General features: G+C 50.7%; 1 protein-coding gene and 1 long non-coding RNA gene across 4 annotated transcripts in view; one reads left to right on the forward strand and one right to left on the reverse strand.

Moving 5' to 3' along the window:
* Tcof1 (treacle ribosome biogenesis factor 1) overlaps nt 1–20,278 on the reverse strand; it is a 33,408-nt gene extending 13,130 nt beyond the window's left edge. For 2 of the 3 annotated variants that reach the window (XR_015642193.1, XM_087592419.1), the window contains exons 1-16: nt 20,045–20,255; nt 17,209–17,264; nt 15,011–15,153; nt 11,566–11,627; nt 10,671–10,857; nt 9,793–9,866; nt 7,201–7,404; nt 5,102–5,314; nt 4,364–4,579; nt 4,073–4,270; nt 3,817–3,975; nt 3,424–3,645; nt 3,154–3,330; nt 1,416–1,523; nt 1,054–1,242; nt 760–966 (exon numbers count right to left, since the gene is read on the reverse strand). Coding sequence is in view for 2 of the 3 variants with exons in the window: in XM_087592419.1 (XP_087448545.1) it covers nt 760–966; nt 1,054–1,242; nt 1,416–1,523; nt 3,154–3,330; nt 3,424–3,645; nt 3,817–3,975; nt 4,073–4,270; nt 4,364–4,579; nt 5,102–5,314; nt 7,201–7,404; nt 9,793–9,866; nt 10,671–10,857; nt 11,566–11,627; nt 15,011–15,153; nt 17,209–17,264; nt 20,045–20,152 (2,523 nt within the window). In the remaining variant the exon portion in view is untranslated. 3 annotated transcript variants of the gene reach the window in all.
* LOC147999822 (uncharacterized) lies at nt 2,870–14,727 on the forward strand. Its single transcript, XR_015643032.1, has 3 exons — nt 2,870–3,105; nt 11,428–11,538; nt 14,430–14,727. It is a non-coding gene; the product is annotated as an uncharacterized LOC147999822 (long non-coding RNA).
* Nucleotides 20,279–20,502: the final 224 nt, after the last annotated feature.

Here is a 20,502-nt window from a genome sequence, read left to right on the forward strand (position 1 = left end):
TGAGGAAGAGCTGGTGGTGATGCCAACTCAGGGGAGGCCCAGGGAGGGCTCTATGTCTCCCAGCATGGGTGGCCTGTGCTCACTCACAAGTAGGACCTGGTTTCTCAAGAGAAGCTATAATTTCTCGACTTGTGTGGGACAGTTCCTCCATTTCTATAAGGTCGTGGTTGGCTGAAACTGACAAGGACTATTTTTTTTTTTATCTTGCTGTCACCTCCCTAAGGTGCTACGACAGAGGCCATCATGCATCAATTCTACCAGGCTGCCTGAGCTCAGACTAGAATCTGTCACCCTGAATAGAGCCAGTCCCACTGTTCTCTGCAACCAGAACGAGAACTGGGCAATGGTTTGGGTAAGAGAGATCCTCTTTCTTTTCCATTCCTCTGCCCAGGCTTCACTGAGCTAGACAGGCCCTCCTTAGACAGAGACTTACACCATAGCCCAGGTTTTCTTGTGGCTCTGATAGGGGTATCTTTGCAGGATGGCTTCAGATACCTCAGCAGAACCTGGCCCAGCTTGCATGGGACTGCTGTGCCAGTGCTGTCAAGACCCTGGGAGCCGTAGAGTATCTAGCACGTCCTATACTAGGACGTCCTTGGTTTGGGACTTATGACACATTTTATCCAGGGACATGGGGGCACCTGGAAGCAAGGGATCCCGGAGTTAGGACTTCTACCTGTTCTTTCTTCCCACCAGGGCAAGATCTGTTTTATGAGTAAAGGGTTGGTGATGGTGGCTCTCAGGCCTGGCAGATCTCACCTGGGCTGGGGTGATGGCTGGTGGTATCTCTCTGTCACTGTCAGATTCCTCACTACTGCTCTCTGAGTCCTCTGTCTTCCCTGTCTGAGCTTGGGTAGCTGGAGGCCCTGTCTTCCTGGAGGTTCCTGAATAAGCTCCTTTGTTAGGAGACTCCTTGACAGGGGCCGAGGCAGCTCTGACCTGAGAGGTCTTCCCCACAGGCTTGACCTGGAAAAACAGCAAGGGGAGAGTCATGCGAAGCTATAGGCCTGGGCTGAAACACACGGTGCTGTAACCCTGGGTCCACCCGGGTACCTGGGCTGGAGTTTCTTCTTCACTGTCAGACTCCTCTTCACTGCTGCTCTCTGAGTCCTCCCCTGTGCCAGCCATGGGCCCCTTCTGTGCTTGGGTTGCTGGGGCCCCTGCTTTTCCTGTGGCCGGCACAGCCCGCTGGCCCCTGGCAGAGATGGTGCTGTTCTGAACAGTACTCGCAGGTGCTTTTCCCTGAATTGAGAGGCGGCAACAGAATTGGAAGAGGAAAGGGCAGTAGTCAACCTACTAGTGTGTGGCTACTGTAACTTCACAGAGTGCGACGGAGTGGGTCTATGCTGGATCACCGAGGGACCCCCTTTTTAGACTTTATTCTAACTTGTTTTGTGGTGTCTGGTCCCACTTGCCTTGGGTGGAGGAACTACTGCGGCCGCTTTTCCAGATGCAGACGCCAGAGGTGTCTTAGTGGGAGGTGGGTTGGCTTTGGCCGGAGGAAGTCTCCCCAAGGCCATGACCTGGAAGGAAGGGAGGGAGTTAGGAAGGTCAAAGGGCAACAGAGCAATAATCAAAGAACACTAATGCTGCAGGCACCGAGCTGGTGCTGGCTCCTCCTTCCAACTAACAGCAATGTGAGCTTAAGAAGTCACTTATGCCAGGTGTGGTGGCGCATGCCTTTCTGTACCCGGCACTCGGGAGGCAGAGGTGGGCCTATCACCAAGCCTAAGGCCAGCCTGGTCTACAGAGCAAGTTCCAAGACAGCCAGAGCTGCAGAGCGAGACCTGATTCCAAAAACAAAACAAAACGAAGAAGGAGCCACTTATCTTACCGGGCCCCACTGCCATGTCTATAAAAGGAGTGTAAAAATACAGCGTACCTAGATTTCTGCAAAGATTAGACAGACTGTTTAAGTGCTCTAACGGGCAGTAGCACACACTCAGCATTGTGAAGCTTATGTATGATCCCTACCCAAACACAACTGTGTCTGAGGTTCTCTTCCAGCTAGGCTCCACGTCATTAATGCTACTCTACAGGATGGGAGTCGAATACCATAGAAAACCGTAAACTTGTGCCTTTCTTTTCCCTGAGATGCTGAGGGGGCTGGAGCCCAAACATCCATCTCAATCCACGAACTAAGAACTGATCGGGTTAACAGAACAAGATTGAAAGATTGTTTCAGGATTTTTTTTCTGCTTAATCTCCCCCTCCTCCCCAACCCCCAAAATGCCTGTCAGGGCGCTCAGCTTAGATAGAAGCCAGGGCCTTGCGCATGGTAGGCAAACACTATAGCACCGAGCTATGGCCTCAGCCGGAGTAAGACGGTCATTCGATAGACTGGGGCAATCCCGCCAGTGTGAAACAGAAAGGCATCCAGTGACATTTCAGGCCCTGGCTCATCCAGACATTGTCACTGTCAGTTTCAAGGTAGCTTCATCTCCCAGTGCCTCTCATGTGCATGACAGTTAGGACTTAAGGACGGTCCCCACAGCGCAGGACTTAAGGACAGTGACAGTGACAGGCTCCTTTTCATTTCCTGCTCTCGGGGGCCAGGTGGTGTGCCTCTCAATTCTGCCACCAGCGGCCTAACCACTACTCATCCCCACAAGGGTGGATTTCTGACAAGACTGGAGCGTAGCCAAGGCCTCAGGAATAGAGCTGGTAACCTGGCTCTTGGCCTCTGTTACTTAATCCTGCTTGTGGTGCTACCCAAGCCAACTTTCTTGGCTTTTGTACAGACTGCTTCTTTGCCTGAAATATCTACCCTCTACCTCACCAGATGACTTTCAGTTCCTCATCGATACGACATTCCTCTTAAAATATCTGAGGTACCATGCTTGGCTAGCCTCATTGCACACCCCAAAACAGTTCCACCTATCCTGCTGCAATGGTGTGTACTGCACAATTGCTCCAGGTGGCACCGTCCTGAAGGCCAATGCCATAGACTTCTGCCTAGAGTGGCAGTGGGCAGAGTGTGTGGGGTATACCCAGACGTGTGGGAACCTAGAACTGGGGGCTCAGGAAACAGAGGGCAGGGGAACTTGAGAACTAGTTGATCTGAGCCCCAGGATTTTGTGCTCTCAGGACCAAGGGCAGCCTCAGGTGAGTTCATCCTCAGTCTTGGTTCAGGCTGGTTCCTCCCTACCTCACCTGTGCTGGGGTCTCATCCTCTTCTTCACTGCTGGATTCCTCTTCGCTGCTCTCTGAGTCTTCCTGTGCTGTGGCTTTGACCTGGGCACCTGAAGGCCCTGTCTTCTGAGCGTGCAGTGGGGCCACCCCTTGTCCTGAGGCAGCTCTCCCTTGGAGGCCCTTTCCCCCAGACTTTCCCTAGAATGACAAGAGGAAGAAAGGGTTTCTCAAGGGCCTGAAAAGCTCTATGGGGGCTAGGAGTGAGCCCATCTGGGCAAATGCAGCCCTTACCTGTACCCCGGTGGTGCCAGGAGCAGCTCCTTCTGACTCCCACTCGCTAGAGGAGTCCACATCTGGCTTCTGGGTGCCCTTGGGCAGAGCCAGGGATGATAGGCTGGCTGAAGAGGTCTTTGTTCCTGCCTTACGAGGGGACGAGGCGCTCGCCCCTGTGGTGGATGCAGCCGTGCCTTTCCTAGGGGAAGCTTTCATCTGCTTTATCGGAGCTGGTTTAGCCTGTGGAGAAAGCACAGATGAAGGTTGGAGGAGACTCCTGGACTCATTTGTTCTGAGATGCAGTGCCTCCTGGCCTCTCTACCAACCAGAACCCATATAATTCTGAGAGGAGGGGTTTCCAACTGGGGCAGGTCAGGGCAAGTCAGGCTGCCTTTCTTCCCTGGTTCCCACCTGAGCAGCAGAAGCTGCTGGTGCTGCCTCCTCCTCGCTGTCGGTCGACTCCTCGCTGCTCTCTTCGTGGTCTTTGCCCTTGTCAGTCTTGACCTGGGTGGCCACAGGCCCCGTCTTCCGAGGGAGTGCTGGAGTGGCTTTTCTCCCTGGGGGCTTTGCCTGGAATGAGATCAGTGGGAGCCCCAGGTAGGAGACAGGCAGCAACTAGAGACCTGGATGACAGAACTGAGGGTGAGAGACCTCTGCAAAAACTTACCTTGGCTGCATTCACAGCCCCGTCACTGTCCGACTCCTCGCTGCTGCTCTCTGAGTCCTCTTCTTCCTTTCCCGTTTGGACCTTGAGAACTGCTGACCCCACCTTCCCAAGGCAGGGTGGGTTGGCTCCTTTTCTAGATGACCCCAGGTTTGCAGTGGAGGCAGGTCTGACCTGGGGGCTTTTCCCCAAAGGTTTCACCTGTGAGTGACAGAGGGTAAGCTCAGGGGAAGATGCTGTGGTTTTGAAGAATGAAGCCTTTCTAGGCAGAGCACAAGGCATCCCTGGCCTCACCTTGGCAGGACTTGTAGTTAGAGTCCCAGCTGCTGGTGTCTCTCCACTGTCGCTCTCTGACTCCTCACTGCTCCTGGTCTCTGGCTTCCCTGCCTGGGCCTGGGCTGCCACAGGTCTTGTCTTCCCAGGGGTGACTGCAGGAGCCCCTTTCTGGGATGACTCCTTGGCAGGGGCAGAGGTACCTCTGACCTGAGGGCTCTTCCCGGAAGGCCTTGCCTGGTTTGAGAATTGAGGAGTGAATCAGAAGGCAGATGTGTGCAGAGACCTGATAGAAGCAGGGAGCCTTATCAGTAAGAAGGGACAGGGGCTGTGACCAGCTGAGGAGAAGGGACAGGGGCTGTGACCAGCTGAGGAGAAGGGACAGGGGCTGTGACCAGCTGAGGAGAAGGGACAGGGGCTGGGACCAGCTGAGGAGAAGGGACAGGGGCTGGGACCAGCTGAGGAGAAGGGACAGGGGCTGGGACCAGCTGAGGAGAAGGGACAGGGGCTGGGACCAGCTGAGGAGAAGGGACAGGGGCTGGGACCAGCTGAGGAGAAGGGACAGGGGCTGGGACCAGCTGAGGAGAAGGGACAGGGGCTGGGACCAGCTGAGGAGAAGGGACAGGGGCTGGGACCAGCTGAGGAGAAGGGACAGGGGCTGGGACCAGCTGAGGAGAAGGGACAGGGGCTGGGACCAGCTGAGGAGACAGGTTAGTAGCCTTCAGGTCTAGGCTGTGATGTTCCATCCCCCAGGTTCACCTGAGGAGTGGTCACAGTGACTGGCATCTCATCCTCACTGTCAGAATCGTCCTCACTGCTGGTTTCCATATCCTTCTGTGGCCTTCCTGTCTTGGCTTGGGGGGTTATGGGCCCAGTCTTCTCTGGGGTTGCTGAGATGGGCCCTTTCCTAGACATCCCCTTGGCAGAAACTGAGGCAGCTCTGACATGAAGACCTTTTCCAGGGGTTGTTACCTGGTGAAGGGAAAAGAATAGTTCCTTCTCCAGTCCTCTGAGGATGCCAACAGGAAAAAGCCCAGAGGTTCTGCAGATACCAATTTCCTTTTTCTTCATTGGTGCCCTAGCTACCCTGGACCCTCTGGTTCCTTGGCACTAATCAGTTCCTTACCCTTCCAGTACCAGAGCACCGAAGACCTCCTCAGCACCCAGTGACACCCAGTATAGTGACTTTTATCCTGCCCTGGACAGTCCTAGCACATAAATGGTTAAATCCTTAGCTGGAAAAGTCTGCTCTGTGGGTACATACACTGGCCTGAGTCTGGCCAGCTCATTAAGTAGCCAGCAAGGCTCAGGGCAGAGAAGGGGTACGTAAAGTTCTTCCAAACATGGAAGAAACCTCAAACTTCCCACGGTTTTCTGTGCTAAACAAACAGGACTCCTAGATCAGCAGCTACCATCCTGTGGGTCATGACCCTTTTTGGGGTCACACATCAGATGTTCTGCATATCAGATATTTACATTTTGATTCATAGCAGTAGCAAAATTACAGTTATGAAGTAGCAATGAGATGATTTATGGAGGTTGAGAACTTCTGTTCTAGATCCAGTCCCCTCCTTTTTACCCACTCCCCTCCTTCACTGTTCTCAGTCAAAGGCTCACCACTGCCTCCTGTGTTTGATAGGGTGGCCATAGGCCTTGTCCACTTGGCCCTAAATTTCCTAGAAAATAAATGGCTTTGGCCCTTTTAAGACCCTCTGTGTAGAGTTACTGCACACAAGCTGCATTCAGCTCCTCTCTTCAGACACGAACCAACACTCACAGTGCAGCCCCAAGTAGGCTGGGTCTGCCCACCCTGTAACTAGCTTCAGAGCTTCAGCACCCAACTATGTCCTCTGCACCCTTCAACCTCAGGTCTGAGGTCACATCTCTGGGTCCTCCCTTGGCCTCTTTGTATTGTCAAACAGCTCGTATTTAACATTTTAATCACCATGTTATACCGTATCACACCCCCCACCCCGTCATGGATACGGACTCCCTTCACTTCTTCCTCCCTGTTCCAACTCTAAAGACTTCCTAGTCCTTCCTGCTTGCCCCGGCATGCGTGCAGGACCATGAGATTGCTATCTGAATCACACTCCATGGGAAAGGCCCCAAAAGAGGAACAAAATAGATTCTCTCTATTGGTTGCCGCTCAGGGTCTGGTTTGGCTAGAAAAGCTGAAGACAGAACCGAGCCCTTAAAGATTCCCAGGACTCACTGGTGTACATGTAGTATCTGAATACTTGCTGTGTCTCCCTCCCCCTTCCGTTGATGGAAGCATTTGGAAGGATTAGAAGACTTGGCTTTGTTAGAGAAGGTGCACTACTGGCTTTCAAGTTAGCTTTCTCTCTACTTGGGGACCAGTTTTAGGCTTTTAGCCACTGCTCCAGCCCCACGCCTGACTGCCACCCATGTTCTCAGTCATGATGGTCATGGACTTGTAAGCAACCATTTGAATTCTCTCTTTTATAAGTTGCTTTGTGATGACATCTCTTTGAAGCGACAGAAAACTTGAGACGGCATGATAGCACATGCCTGTAACCCCTGAATTTGGGATGCCAAGGCAGGAAGTACATGAATTAGAGGACACTGGTACAGTGGCCTTCCACGGAATCCAAGGCTAGTAACACAGTCATCAGACAACCCCTGATCCCCCCAAAGGCATCAGCCATTCTGGCTGCAGTGTGGGCCCAGTGGACGGTTTCCATAGGGACCAAAGACCCCTGGCCAGTTGCTGCTGTTTTTCAACTCTTCCCCACTCTTCTCCCTCCCCATAAACTCTAGAATGGGTCCTCTTCAGCAGGAGTACTCTATGACACAGTGGCTTTGGCTCCAATCAGGGGCCACAGGTAGTGGCTCACCTGGCTAGGCAGGCCAGCAGGGGCCTCGTCCTCACTCTCTGAGTCCTCCTCACTGCTCTCAGACTCTGCCGCTTTAGTGGCTGCAGCCCTTGCTGATGCGGGTGTCACATCCCCTAGCTTGGTAGGGCCTGAGGCTGTTCTTGCTGGAGGATCCTTGGCAGGAGTTACTGGAGCTTTGGCCTGTGGTTTTGTTGAGGGTTTCACCTAGAAGCAGGGAATAGAAACCCAATTACAGTCAAGCTCTGTGGCAATTTAAATGAGAATGGCCCCATAGGCTCCAGTTTGAATACTCGGTTCCCAACTGGAACCTTGCTGGACGAGGTGTGTCACTGGGCTAGGCTTACAGGTTTCAAGACTTAAGCCCCCAGCTTGTGAATTGGGGTTTGAGTTCCGAGCTGTTCCCGCTGTTATGCCTTTGCTCTACCACCACAAACTCTAACCTTTTGAAACCGTAAGTTCGATTAAACTCTTTTTTTTTTTTTTTTTTTTTTTTTTAAAGAAACTTGCTTCGGTGTCTTAGTCACTGCTCTACTGCTATGAAGAGACACCACAACCAAGGTGGTCATTTAAGAGAAAGACACGGTACTGGAGGAGCCTGGAACTGCAACCTGACTCACGGCTAGACAGAGACTAAGTTTGACAAGGACTTAGGGAACTTTTGAGACCTCAAAGCCCAACTGCAGGGGTGACATGGTTTCTCCAATAAGGCCACACCTCCGAACCATTATAATCCTTTCAAACAGGTCTACTCCTCGGTGACCAAGCATTCAGATATATGAGCCTATGGGGGCCATTCTTAGCAATAGAAAAGTAATACGAGCCCCTTCTTAAAAGCATATTCCTTTCCATTTCCTAGAGGCAGAAAGAACCTTACACCCTTTCCTAAGAAGACACAGATCATTTAAGGGCAGCACAAAGGCTTAGGGGACCCCTAACTACCTCTGGGGCAGAACTCAGCCACTATGCCTGCCTACTCACTGATAGCTTTACAAGAGGGTCCATCCCGAGGGGCCACTTAAATTAAAACGCATCTGGGCTGGAGAGATGGCTCAGCGGTTAAGAGCACCCGACTACTCTTCCAGAGGTCCTGAGTTCAATTCCCAGCAACCACATGGTGGCTCACAACCATCTGTAAAGAGATCCAATGCCCTCTTCTGGTGTGTCTGAAGACAGCTACAGTATACTTATATATAATAAATGAATAAATCTTTAAAAAAAAATTAAAACGCATCTGACTGAGGTACTGTCCAGGGAGAGGAGACTGGCTGGCATTTGCACCGGTTTGAACTTCTTCCTGGGATTTCCTTAGTGTTCCAAAATCCCGACAGGCCTGAGGTAGCCAGTAGGCCAGTTGGCACCAGTTTCACTGCTGCACCTCAGGCCCCTGAGAGCCTATGGCACCGCCCTCCTGTTTGCTGGAGCAGCTCTGCACTGGTTTCCGGTTTCTGGTGCTGTATACTTAGGTGCTGGATTTGCAGGAGCACAGCCTGGAGTAAAGGGATCCAGAGGAATCCCTAGGGTCTCATTATACTTAGGACCCACAGAGAGGGAAGGTGAGGAACAGCTGTAGCCAAGCCTTGGGTTACGCAGGGCCACAGGGTCTGGTGGGGCAGCACCACAGGCAGTCTATCCCTGGCTCCTGCTAGCCCTCCCTCTGAAGTGTCCAACCTTTGGAAATTGTGATATAACACTGTAATTTGCAAAGTTCATGCCCAAGATCCAGCAACTGGAGTATAAGCACCCTTGTGTCTTTTATTTTTATAAGCTTGTGGCTTTCTTTGTATTGGGGTACAGGTTGGCTATTAAGACAAATAACGTGTGTCATACATATGGGACATACTGGTTCCTGCCACCAGCACATCGTCGCTGTTACCTGACAGTCTGCCAGTGGGCCTCGCCAATTTTACTCTAAATCTTCCTCCAGTCCAGGCCACAGCAGCAATCTTTTCGAAATCCAAGCCAGGCCACCTCACTTCAGTGCTTAAAACCCTGTGACGACCCCTCAGTGACCCTACAATAACCCTCACACCTAACACTGACCTGCCAGTTCAGACAGAGGATTGAGGCCCTGCGAGGACTAACCTCATCTTGTACATTGTGCAAGAAATTGCTTTAGAAAGAAATAAAAGCTCCCTCCTCCCACACCTGCTCACCAGGTGTCAGGCTGACCCCTATGGCTTTCTGTTTTCCTTCCCCACTGCAGTTAAATATCCAAGGTCCCCACGAAGACAGGCATGCTGCCTACGTGGCTCACTCTGTATTCTCAAGATCAAAGAGACAAGGCTGCAGACCAAGGGTCCCCATCTAATTCTAGCCCCAAACCCACATTGACCACTGGGCACAGAATCCTCTAGACAGCATTACACCTGACCACATGTCACAGTTAGCCCTATTCAGGGTCCTTTCCCAGCCTAGGACCTCACGCCCAGCATATCCTGAGCAGTACTGTGGTCCTCGTTCCCCAACTGCCTAGCCTTGCCTGTAACCCTCCAGCTGTCGACACAGCTGCTGGGCTGGTAACTGGCCACACTAGCAAGGCATGGGAGAATCAGAGCTGCAAGAGAGCAACGCTGGGGGATGGGTGACAATTACCTCCACATCTGTCTCATCGCTTGAGCTGGAGGTATCCTCGCTGGAACTGCTGGCTTGGCCTGCTGACACCATTCCTGAGGGTGGACACAGGGGACTGAGGAACCTTTCCATACTCACCTCCCTTTCCAGAGCCTCCATGCTGGTTGCTAGTCAAACCTAGGGAGCACTTGCTTCTCACCTGTACAGGGTTAGGTATCTGCCCTGACTCAAAGTCCCCCAGCTGGAGTGGGGACCCTCACTATCCACTTTTGCAGACCTCCCTGAAGTCTTGGAAAGGCTAGAAGCACCCGATGGTTAATCAAGTCACTATTTGCTATCAAGTTGGGGAATGGGGGACAGGCTGGGCAAAGGCCTATTTTGTTTGCATAAGGGAGAGAGACCTATGCCATTTCATTTAGTTTCCAAGTGACCACAGTGGTCCCTGTAACCCACCAGAGAGAGAAGCCAGAAAACGCCATCCTCTGAAAAGCCCATATAGAGGGCTGGAGAGATGGCTTGGTGGTTAAGAGCCTCTTCCAGAGGACTGAGTTCAATTCCTAGCACCCACGTGGCAGCTCAAAACTGTCTCTGGTAACTCCAAGATCTGATACCTCACATAGACATACATGCAGGCAAAAAAACAAAACAAAACAAACAAAAAACAACAACAAAAAAACCCCAATGCACATAAAATAAAAGTGAATTTAAAATAAATAAAAAGAAATCCAAGAGCCCATAGTTGCATGGGCAACTGATCTAGGTCAGAAAAGGGGGAAAATGGCTGTTGTAGAACCCTGGCTATCTCAGAGACAAACCCACATTCAGAAATGTCTCAGAGTAAGTATAGCACTGCGGTGTGTAGTCCTGTCCCCTTGCCCCAGGCTCTGGGGGTCTCTCACCAGGCTTGGCAGTGGGTCCCAGGACTTGGGCACTGCCCTCCTCCTCAGTTTCTGAGGCCAAGACAATGCTGGCCAAGGGCTCTGCTGACTTCTTGGGTGACTTCCCAGACAGCAGCTGGACCGCTGTCTTTCCGGACGCAGGGGGCAGCACGGAGTTCACCGTCTTGTTGGCTGTCTTGGTCTTTGCCTACAGAGTATGGGAGGGATGAGCTCTCTGTCATGACAGGACATGTGAAATGTATAGGTATGTATAGGCTGGACCTGTGGGTCCTTCAAGGCCACTTCTGAGCTCTGTGAATGTCCCACCTTCCCCCGTAGCTGAAGGGCGGTCAGCTTTAGCCTGTAACAGTCATCTCTACAGGAAGACGAAGATGCCTTTCACACAGGCATGAAGAGCGCATTACCGCTCCTGGGCCACAGCCATTCCCACTTTGCATTAAGCTGTAATTCACTGTGATACTATCATTATTTCATCATTACTCTTACATATTATTGCCATCTCCTGGTTCGGGTGACACAATCATTTATGTGTCTGCAACAGTGTTGACGGATTACTGGCAAATGACATTTTAAAAGTACTTTCTGATCTAGAAAATGTGTCGAGTGCAAACACAGAAGTCTTCCTTATGATGGCACTGACTGCCTAGCAGCACAGCAGGGACTGGAGAGTTCTCAGTGAACCGGTGGGTACAGGGAGGAGAGAGGAAGGCCCCTGCCCACGTGCTGTGTGGCTTGAAGCACCACTTCTGTTTTACAGAAAAGGCACCTGAGGCCCAGCAAGATGAAGACAGGCACCTGGAGACACAAGTCGAACCTTACGACCGTATCCTGACAGCAGGCTGTGCTCCACTGGATATGGCTCCCACAGGTAGTAAATAACTTAGAAGTAACTCACCTTTTGTTTCATGTTTGATGGCAAAGCTGCAGCTGTGGAATTGACAGGTGTCGGTCTTGGGGCTGCAAGACACAAACGCTGTGAGCAGGGTGGTCTCTTCTCATCTAAGATGGGCAGCATTTACGCCACCTAACGGTCCTAGTTACTGACTGCTTGGTGCTAGTATGAGGATCTGAGGCCTAGCCCAGAACCATGAGGAAGAACTCTGTGCTGTATCAGCTTCCCATGCCTGCATCCCCGAGGGACTCCCAGCTGCTCCGTGGCATGAGATCTGGAGGCCCCAGAGGGAAAGGACAGGCTTACAATCCTACCATCCACCACTACAAAACATGCCTGACTCTGGCGACAGCAACCACTCTTTGGCAACAGTCAGTCCTGATGGTCCCTGAAGGGCAGTGGTTAGGCAGCCAGCCCCAGGCCACAAAGAAAGGTATGTGGAGGTCAATGGCACTGACTCAGGAACCTGGGACTAGGAGGAGACACTAGATCCAGACTATCGAGGGTGTTAAGAAATAGTACCTTGGATCTCAGGCATTCAGGGAAAGAAATTATCATTAAAGGGACAGATGTCGATATAAACGGCAGGATTGAATTCATTTTCTGGTGCCTTGATACTCCTTCTGCACTTGTGCAAAGTTTTCAACATGTCCAGAAGTACACTAAAGCCACCTAGCTCCAACTTGTTTGATTGTTTGTATGTATGTATGTATGTATGTATGTATGTATGTATGTATGTATGTATTATGATATGCAGCTTCATCCTTTATTTAACCTCTTATCAACCTGTGGCTAACCTTAGTTCACCCACTGTCTCATTTTCCCTTTCCCCATCACACATGATTTTGAAGAAAATAACATCCTGTCATGTTACCCATAAATACTTCAAAGAGGACTCTTAAATTAAGCGAAACATGGTGGCACATGCTTATAAGGCTAGCACCCAGAAAGCTGAGGCAGGATGAGACTAGTCTAGGTTACTTAGCGAGACCTTGTCTCAAGAAGAACTAGAGGAAAACAACAAAACTCCAAAATGTAAAAGTCAGTTTCAGGGCTGGAAAGATGGCTCAGTGGTTAAGAGCACTGACTGCTCTTCCAGAGGTCCTGAGTTCAATCCCCAGCAACCACTTGATGGCTCACAGCCATCTGGAACAGAGTCCGATGCCTCTTCTGGTGTGTCTGAAGACAGTTCCAATATACTCATATACATAAATAAATAATTCTTTTTTAAAAAGTGGATTATAAGTCAGTCCACCACACAGCTTTAAAAATTGAGTACTAGCTCAAGATCGTAGGCTGGAGGTGGGAGTGTGGGGCACATGGGGTGGGACTTGGGACTTACTACTGTCATTTACACACACACACACACACACACACACACACACACACACACACACACCTCTTTCTGCAGTAGCAATGCAGAGACTCCTAACGTGTCAAAGTTGAAGTTAAGAGACACGTGAGCTCTCAGCCCCAGATGGGACATATATCAAGCCTACAAGGCTCAGGGAGCATTCTAGAATAGCAGGTATTAATGCAAGAGTTGAAATGCTGTCTTATGGTCACGAAAAGGTCATGCTCATGGACTAAATGCAGCTACGGTGACCCACACAGGACCAGTCAACACCCTGGCAGGCAGCGCTAACTGGATCCAGTAGGTTGATTGCAACAATAAAAAAACAAACACGACAAGCAAAAAGAGGGTATTAAGGTGAGAGGACATACTGGGGGTGTGTCCTGGGGCTCCAGGTGTGGGTATGACCCACATATACTGCATACGTGTATGAGACTGTCAGAGAGTAAGGGATTTTTAGAAAAGCTGATTACTATCAAATACAGAGTCAGTTCAAGCATTTGCCACTTCTGTTTGAAGTAGATGTGTGTCTGTCCACACACCCGTAGCTGGCCGCCTGTCTGACTGGAAGCAACAGGGCAGGTTTATAGCTGCCCACCAGGTGATGTGGGCAGGAAGTGTTGGGGACAGCAACAGGGATTCTTATGTCTTCCCTCTCTATGCTTTTGTATGTAAACTGGACCTGCTTTGCATTTATAATTTAAGATTAAGATATAAAATACACATCTGATATCCTATTGAACATGTGACACAGCATACACAGGAAGAATAAATGAAAGACAAGATTGTGGAAGTACACGTGACGAGAATGTGGGTGACTTCTCCCCTGCCTTTTCTTTTTTTTTTTTTCGGAGCTGAGGACCAAACCCAGGGCTTTGCGCTTGCTAGGCAAGCGCTCTACCACTGAGCTAAATCCCCAACCTCCCCTGCCTTTTCTTAAAACAACTTCCAAGTGTTCTATAATGAACATTTTATAAGGGATCCTGTTACTTCTTTTATAATCAGAAAGCCTACTTAAAAATCAAGAAAGTGTCTTCTGTGTAAGTAACACTGTGTCTGCGAGGCCTGGAGACAGCCAATTGCTGGGTGCAGCGTCACGGCTGCTGCTGTGAGAAGGGAAGAGACTGAAGAGGCCGCAGGAGGCCACTCTGCTATCAGACCTACCACGTATGGCCAGAATAAGGGGAAGGATCAGCATGGTGGTTTGAAAGAGAATATATTTGAATGTTTGGCTTCCAGTTGGTGGGCTGTTTAGAAAGGACAAGGAGGTGTGGCCTTAATGGTGTGTCACTGGGGTGCACTTTGAGGTTTCTAAAGCCCACACCAAGCCCAATCTCCAGCTCTTTTGCCCAATGCCTGAAGTGATATAAGCTCATGGGTACTGCTCCAGTGCCATGCCTGCCTGACTGCTGCCATGATGATCATGGACGAACACCCCTGAAACTGTAAGCCAGCCCCTCAATTAAATGCTTCCTTTTATATAAGTTGTCTCACTCATGGTGTCTCTTCACAGCAATAGAAGAGTGACTAAAGCAACCAGCAACTCTGGAAGCAGCCCCATGGCCACTCAGAAGTCAGAACTGTCAACCTTCTAAATGGACTCAATTCAACACTTGTGCAAATGTGGTCTCCCCCCATCTCTAGCAGTGGCATCCAGAAGCTGTGGAAACAGCCCTCATGAAGTGAACTGAACGACTGTGTGGGCCATCCTTTTTTGGGGAAGGGGGGTGGAGAGGGGAGACAGGGTCTCACTGTGTAGTCCTTGCTGGTCTGGAAAGTACTATGTAGGCCAGATTGGCCTCGAATTCTCGGATTCGCTTGTCTCTGTGCTGAGCTTAAAGGAGTGTACCACTACACCCAGCCTTCTGGGATTGTAGGATTCACCCTTCGCTCCTCAGAGCTTGGGGTCACAATGCCTTCCACAAAGGAAGGGCTCCTTGGTACTCCCCAAGCTCCCTCCGAGAAGCCCCACCTTTTCTGGTTTTACACTAAAGAATGGTTCAGAGGCAGACACTGCTAAAGAGCAGACTAGGACCCCACAACTGCCAAGGTAGGCCACAACCTCACAAAGCACCCGGCAAGAAGGGTTCTTACTGGCTTTGGCAGTTCCCGTTTCTGCCTCCTCTTCCTCCTCCTCTGAGCTCTCTGAGCTGCTAATAGGGTCTGACACTCGAGACTTCTTGGCTTGCAGTGTCTCATCATTCTCTGCCTTCTGCTTCAGGCCGAGCTCTGAGGTCCTGCAGGACAAGGGAGACAGGATATATCCATGAGATTTGGGAAGATGCCTAATCCGGTCCTCAAAGGCAATGGGTACACTGAGAGTTTAAACAGTGGCGCTAACACAGTGCAGAAATTATCTGCATCTTCACCCACTTCCTAATGCACCTTAACTGTTCTCAGGGTCACAAGCAGCCAACGATGTGACAGAACAGCAGCAGCCAACAGCCATCAGGGGACTGGCCACAGCCCATAGGCTGCACAGAACCATCCAGGTTCTCCTGACCCTAGAATCGTGTCCTTCTCTTGTGCTGGTGTACTGTCTGGTTTGTGTGTTAACTTGACACAAGTGAGAGTCATCAAAGAGGAAGGAGCCTCTGTTGAGAAAATGCTTCCATAGATCCAGCTGGTTTTTTTTTTTTTACTTTATAGGAGTACACTGTCGCTGTCTTCAGACACACCAGAAGAGGGCATCAGATCCCATTACAGATGGTTGTGAGCCACCATGTGGTTGCTGGGAATTGAACTCAGGACCTCTGGAAGAGCAGTCAGTGCTCTTAACCATGAGCCATCTCTCTAGCCAGGATCCAGCTGTTTAAGCTGATTAAGATTTTCTTTTGATAGGGGAGGGCCCAGCCCCTTGTACGGTGCCATCCCTGGGCTGGTGGCCCTGGGTTCTATAAGAAAGCAGGCTGAACAAGCCAGTGAGCAGCATCCTCTATGGCCCCTGCACTGGCTCCTGCCTTTAGGATCCTGACCATACTACCTTCAGTATGGAAGGATCAGCCGTGTAAATCCTCTCCTCCTCAATCTGCTCTCTTGCCACGGTATTTCATCACAGCAGTAGAAACCCTAGCTAAGAAGCTGAGTCCTTGCTCTTCCTTTTTTGAACTCTTGAGTTTGGTGCAGAGTATCTTTGCCGACTCCCCTCCCCCACAGCACTCTCTGCCCTGCCATTCAGTTTCATTTCCTTTTCTATCTTCACTGGCTGATTTCTGGAGGAGTCCACTATACAAACGGGCCCCCAGAGAGGAGGACAGCAGCTCATGACAACCCCCCAGGATCTGGCACATACCCAGAGAAAGGATCCACTATCGAATTGGCCCGGAGTCTGGGAGGAAAACAGTGGGGAGCATGGGCATGTGTGTATAAGGTGTAAGTCTTCAGACAGCTTCGTCTGTTGAACTTTGACCTCACTCTCCCACCTGCAAGAAGTCATTAAGCCCCATTCTTCCTAGTTGGGTTTGACACTGCTGTCAACGGTTTGGGATGCGTTGCCCTGGTCCCTTCTTCCTAGGAAGGCCACTTGTCAGGAAGCTGTTAGAAGTGGCTTTACTACATGTACCGGTTTGCTCCACCCCTCTCCTCCCAACAGAATGTGAATTTCACAAGGACAGGGTTTTTCCCCTTCTTGCTTGTTGTCTGTTACATCAAGCATAGTATCTGAGGATAGCACCAGGACAGATTTCACCGGCCAGTTTTAGGACTGTATTAAATAGATCACTACATTTTGAGCTTCGCAACGCAACAGGGTAATAGTGTTCATTTTGCAGATGATGTTATTCTAGGAGGTCGTAAAAGTTGTTCAAGGTCATGTAGCTAGCTAGCTTCTGGGTTTGACTCGATCGGTGATCGCTGCTCTAGACTGGCTCGGTGGGTGAGATCTTTGGTCCACTCTGTACCCCTCACCCACAGAGGGGGCAGAGGCAGGAAACAGCGTGTGGCACAGTTCAGACAGAGTTTGCTTAGGAAGGAAGTACAGTAAGTAACACCCACACACCTGGGCAAGAGGCGCCCTGTGCTCTGAGCCTCCCAGGCAGCAGAGGAGTATTCAGTGTGGAGTGAAGGGCGAGTGAGCGCGGGCATGCGATTGTACCCACGCGCACGCAACGCGCACACACACACACAGAGAGAGAGAGAGAGAGAGAGAGAATCATACATGTGATGTAACCGTCCTAATGAAGGTGACAGGTATGCCCACAGTGGGCTATTAGAACACATTCACATACTAGCTTAATGCAAAGATGACTCATTAGGGTATCCCTCGTCCATCCCTTCCGTTCCACCAGACTTACTGTTGCCAGTGTGTATAGATGTCCAGAAGGGTGACGGGCTGAGTCAGGAAATTCTTCTGTAGAGAAATAGAGAGAAACGGAGCTTCAAAAAATACCCAGCCCAATAGGCATCCCCCCTGGGCCCAATCCTCCCCAACATCAGGGCCTGCAACAAGTCCTTCGGAAAACGCTGCTTGCTCTTACAGGTCCACTTGGCTTTACAGGAACCATTCACAACCTTCCAGAGTCAAGAAGGGCAAACAGTTCCAGCTACAAACCTTTCAACATGATATATCAGTAAGAAGCACCTTTGAGAAGTAGGCACTGGGGTTGGGGATTTAGCTCAGTGGTAGAGCACTTGCCTAGCAAGTGCAAGGCCCTGGGTTCGGTCCCCAGCTTAAAAAGAGAGAGAGAGAGAGAGAGAGAGAGAGAGAGAGAGAGAGAGGGAGGGGTAGGCATTGAACTAGCATTACCCAGCATCCCTACCTCAGTCCAGGGATGGAAGCCATACGACAGAGCTTTCCTTTCCTAACCTCCCTGGATGGTTTTCCAAGGCCTGGCTAGTCAATCTACTCCAAAACATAAGATAGCCCAAACCCTGAAAACTTCCACATGACACAGTGGAATCCACTGGACGTCTGGAAAGAGACTGAGCCTAAAGGGTGCTAGGGTTGCAGTTAAAACAGAGGGCAACAGGTAGAATCCAGGCCTAAGCTGAGGACGCACTCTATGTGCATAAGACCGAACAGCTCCAATGGACTCCAAAGAGCTATGTGCAAAGGAAGAACGTACTAGCCCCTAAACATGAGTCAGGGAGAGCACCTATTCCATGACTCAGTTCATCTTCTCTCTCTGCAAACTTCAGGATCCTTCTTCACAGAACAATAAATGTGAGAGGGAAATGCAGAGTATCTCCTTTGCTCCAGGAGATGGAGGCAGGCAGATCTCTGAGCTCAAGGCCAGCCTAGTCTATAGAGAGTTCCAGGACAGCCAAGGCTACACAGAGAAAACTTGTCATGTCTGAAGGGCACAGTCCAGTCAGTCAGCTTCATTCTGCCCCTACCCTAGTGTCATAACAAAGTAAGTCGGGCCACTGGCTCCCAATAGGGCTTTGCCATTCTTGCCCCTGAAACTTTCTCTCTCTTGCCAACCACACAGCCTATTCTCATTTCCTTCTAGTCTCTACTCCAAGGTCATGGTCCCCATTAAAGCTTCTCTGACCATCTTAGCTATAACTGGAGGCTGATACTCTGAATCCCACTTGTTAGCCTCATAATGGTCAGCACCTGCCACAACATGCTAGCCACAAACTCTGTGTGTGTGTGTGTGTGTGTGTGTGTATTTGTGTCTTCTCTGTGAGAGCAGGGCACTCTTGCTTGGGCACACAAACCACGTGATAGGCTCTATACCCTGCTTCCAGTTATATAGTTTGAGTAGGGATGGACATGGAGTTCCAGGAAGGTTAAGAAAGCAATAGGTAGCATCTTAAGGGCCCAGCAACCTTTGGGCTTTAAGTTCGTTTTTTTGTTTGTTTGTTTGTTTGTTTTGTTTTGTTTTGTTTTTCAAAACAGAGGTTCTCTGTGTAGCCTGGGCAGTCCTGGAACTTATTAGGCTGGCCTTGAACTCACTTGTTTTTCAAAACAGAGGTTCTCTGTGTAGCCTGGGCTGTCCTGGAACTTAATAGGCTGGCCTTGAACTCACAGAAACCAACCCTCCTTGGCCTCCAGAGTGTTGGGATTAAAGGCACAGGTCAAACCAGGGTGCCCCACCCCACCCACCCCACTCCAGCTTAAGCTCTCTTTGTCTCTCTGTCTCTCTCTGAGACAGGATCTCACCATGCAGCCCTTGGCTGGTCTTAAACTCACTTTGTAGACCAGGCTATCTCTGAATTCAAGAGATCCGCCTGCCTCAATCTCTGGAGTGATGGGATTTTAAAGGCAGATGCCACCACACCTGGGGTCCTCCAGGTCAATATCCAGTTCACCAGTTACCACAGTTCTTCTGGGAAGACAACCCATAGGCCATTCCTGCCTATCGGCTTTGCCTCTATCTTTTTGGGAGACTCCATAGTCAAGCATTTCAAACTTCAGGCTCAGCAAACTTTCTGGAGGCTAGGACACTTGGAAGTCCCACTCCAACCTGGCATCTAAATACCCATCTCCCTCTAGATCTCAGATCAACTACTACATCCTCAGGGAAGCAGTCCTGGATATTCCCCGCCCAGGTTCTTCCACCCACGTTTCCGCACCTCGAATCTCTTGCTCTACAGCTTAATACAAAGTTAACTATACAGTCACTTTTGTGTTTCTTTTGTACTATCTACTAGGCTGTGAGGCGGGCAGAGGGGCCCCATTTCATCATCTGCACCTCAGTGCCAAATAAAAGTTGCCAAATGAATGAACTTTGAAGTTAGTGCACCACGGGTTCGAGTCTTGTCATAACCGAAGACAGCCAAGGGCCTGCACGCCCTGCATGCTAGATCATCAACTAAGGGGACCTTCGTCTCGGTGTTCCCAACAACAGTGGTGACAATCTGCTCCAGCTGGACTTCCAGGTGATGTCCCAGGGAAACTACATAGAGCCACGTGGCAAGATCCTAGGGAAACGTAAACCTGCCGCTACCGGGAACCCGGGCGGGAATTACAAAGCTGCGCTAGTCGGATCAGTTTCCGGCCCGCCCACTGCACCCATGGGGAAACTGAGCCTGGGAGGTGGCTGTAAGTCGCACGGAGTAGAGCAGAGTTTAATGTTCCTCCTGCTCCCTGGCCGACATCTCTGACTCGCGCTGGTTGGGTTTCCCGGGAGGGGCGCGGGCTACTGGCTCCCTTGATCTTGCACTGGGCCGTCTGACGCTTACCTGGCCGCTCTGCTCCTTAACTTCCCGCGCCGCGCGGACGTAGCCTGCTTGCAACAGATGATGGTAAATAAGGGGAAGCAGCTCCCGCCGCTTCCTGGCCTCGGCCATGCCAGAGATCCGGCCAGGCTATTCACGTGCACGCCCCCTCGCCCCCGCTAGCCGCTTCCCTCGCGCCCTAGAACCTCATGTCCCTCACTTCCGGCCTCGCGTCACCGGGCCGCGCGGCGCGCTGGGAAATGTAGTCTTGCCGCTGGAATGGGCTATCCGGTCCAAGAGGGCTGAGCCATGGAGGTTAACCAGCTCTGCCATTGGCTCGAAGGCGTGTCCTGATCTGGATCCGCCCTCTGGGCGGCCATGATTTTAAAAAAAGAAAAAAAGGTCTCCTGCATCTAAATTCTGATTTACACTTTGAAAAGATTTGATGCCTGTGGCGCCTTTATTCATTTTTGAACTTCCTG

This window comes from Rattus norvegicus, chromosome 18, assembly GCF_021556685.1.
Source record: "Rattus norvegicus strain SHRSP/BbbUtx chromosome 18, alternate assembly SHRSP_T2T, whole genome shotgun sequence".
Classification (NCBI taxonomy): Eukaryota; Metazoa; Chordata; class Mammalia; order Rodentia; family Muridae; genus Rattus; species Rattus norvegicus.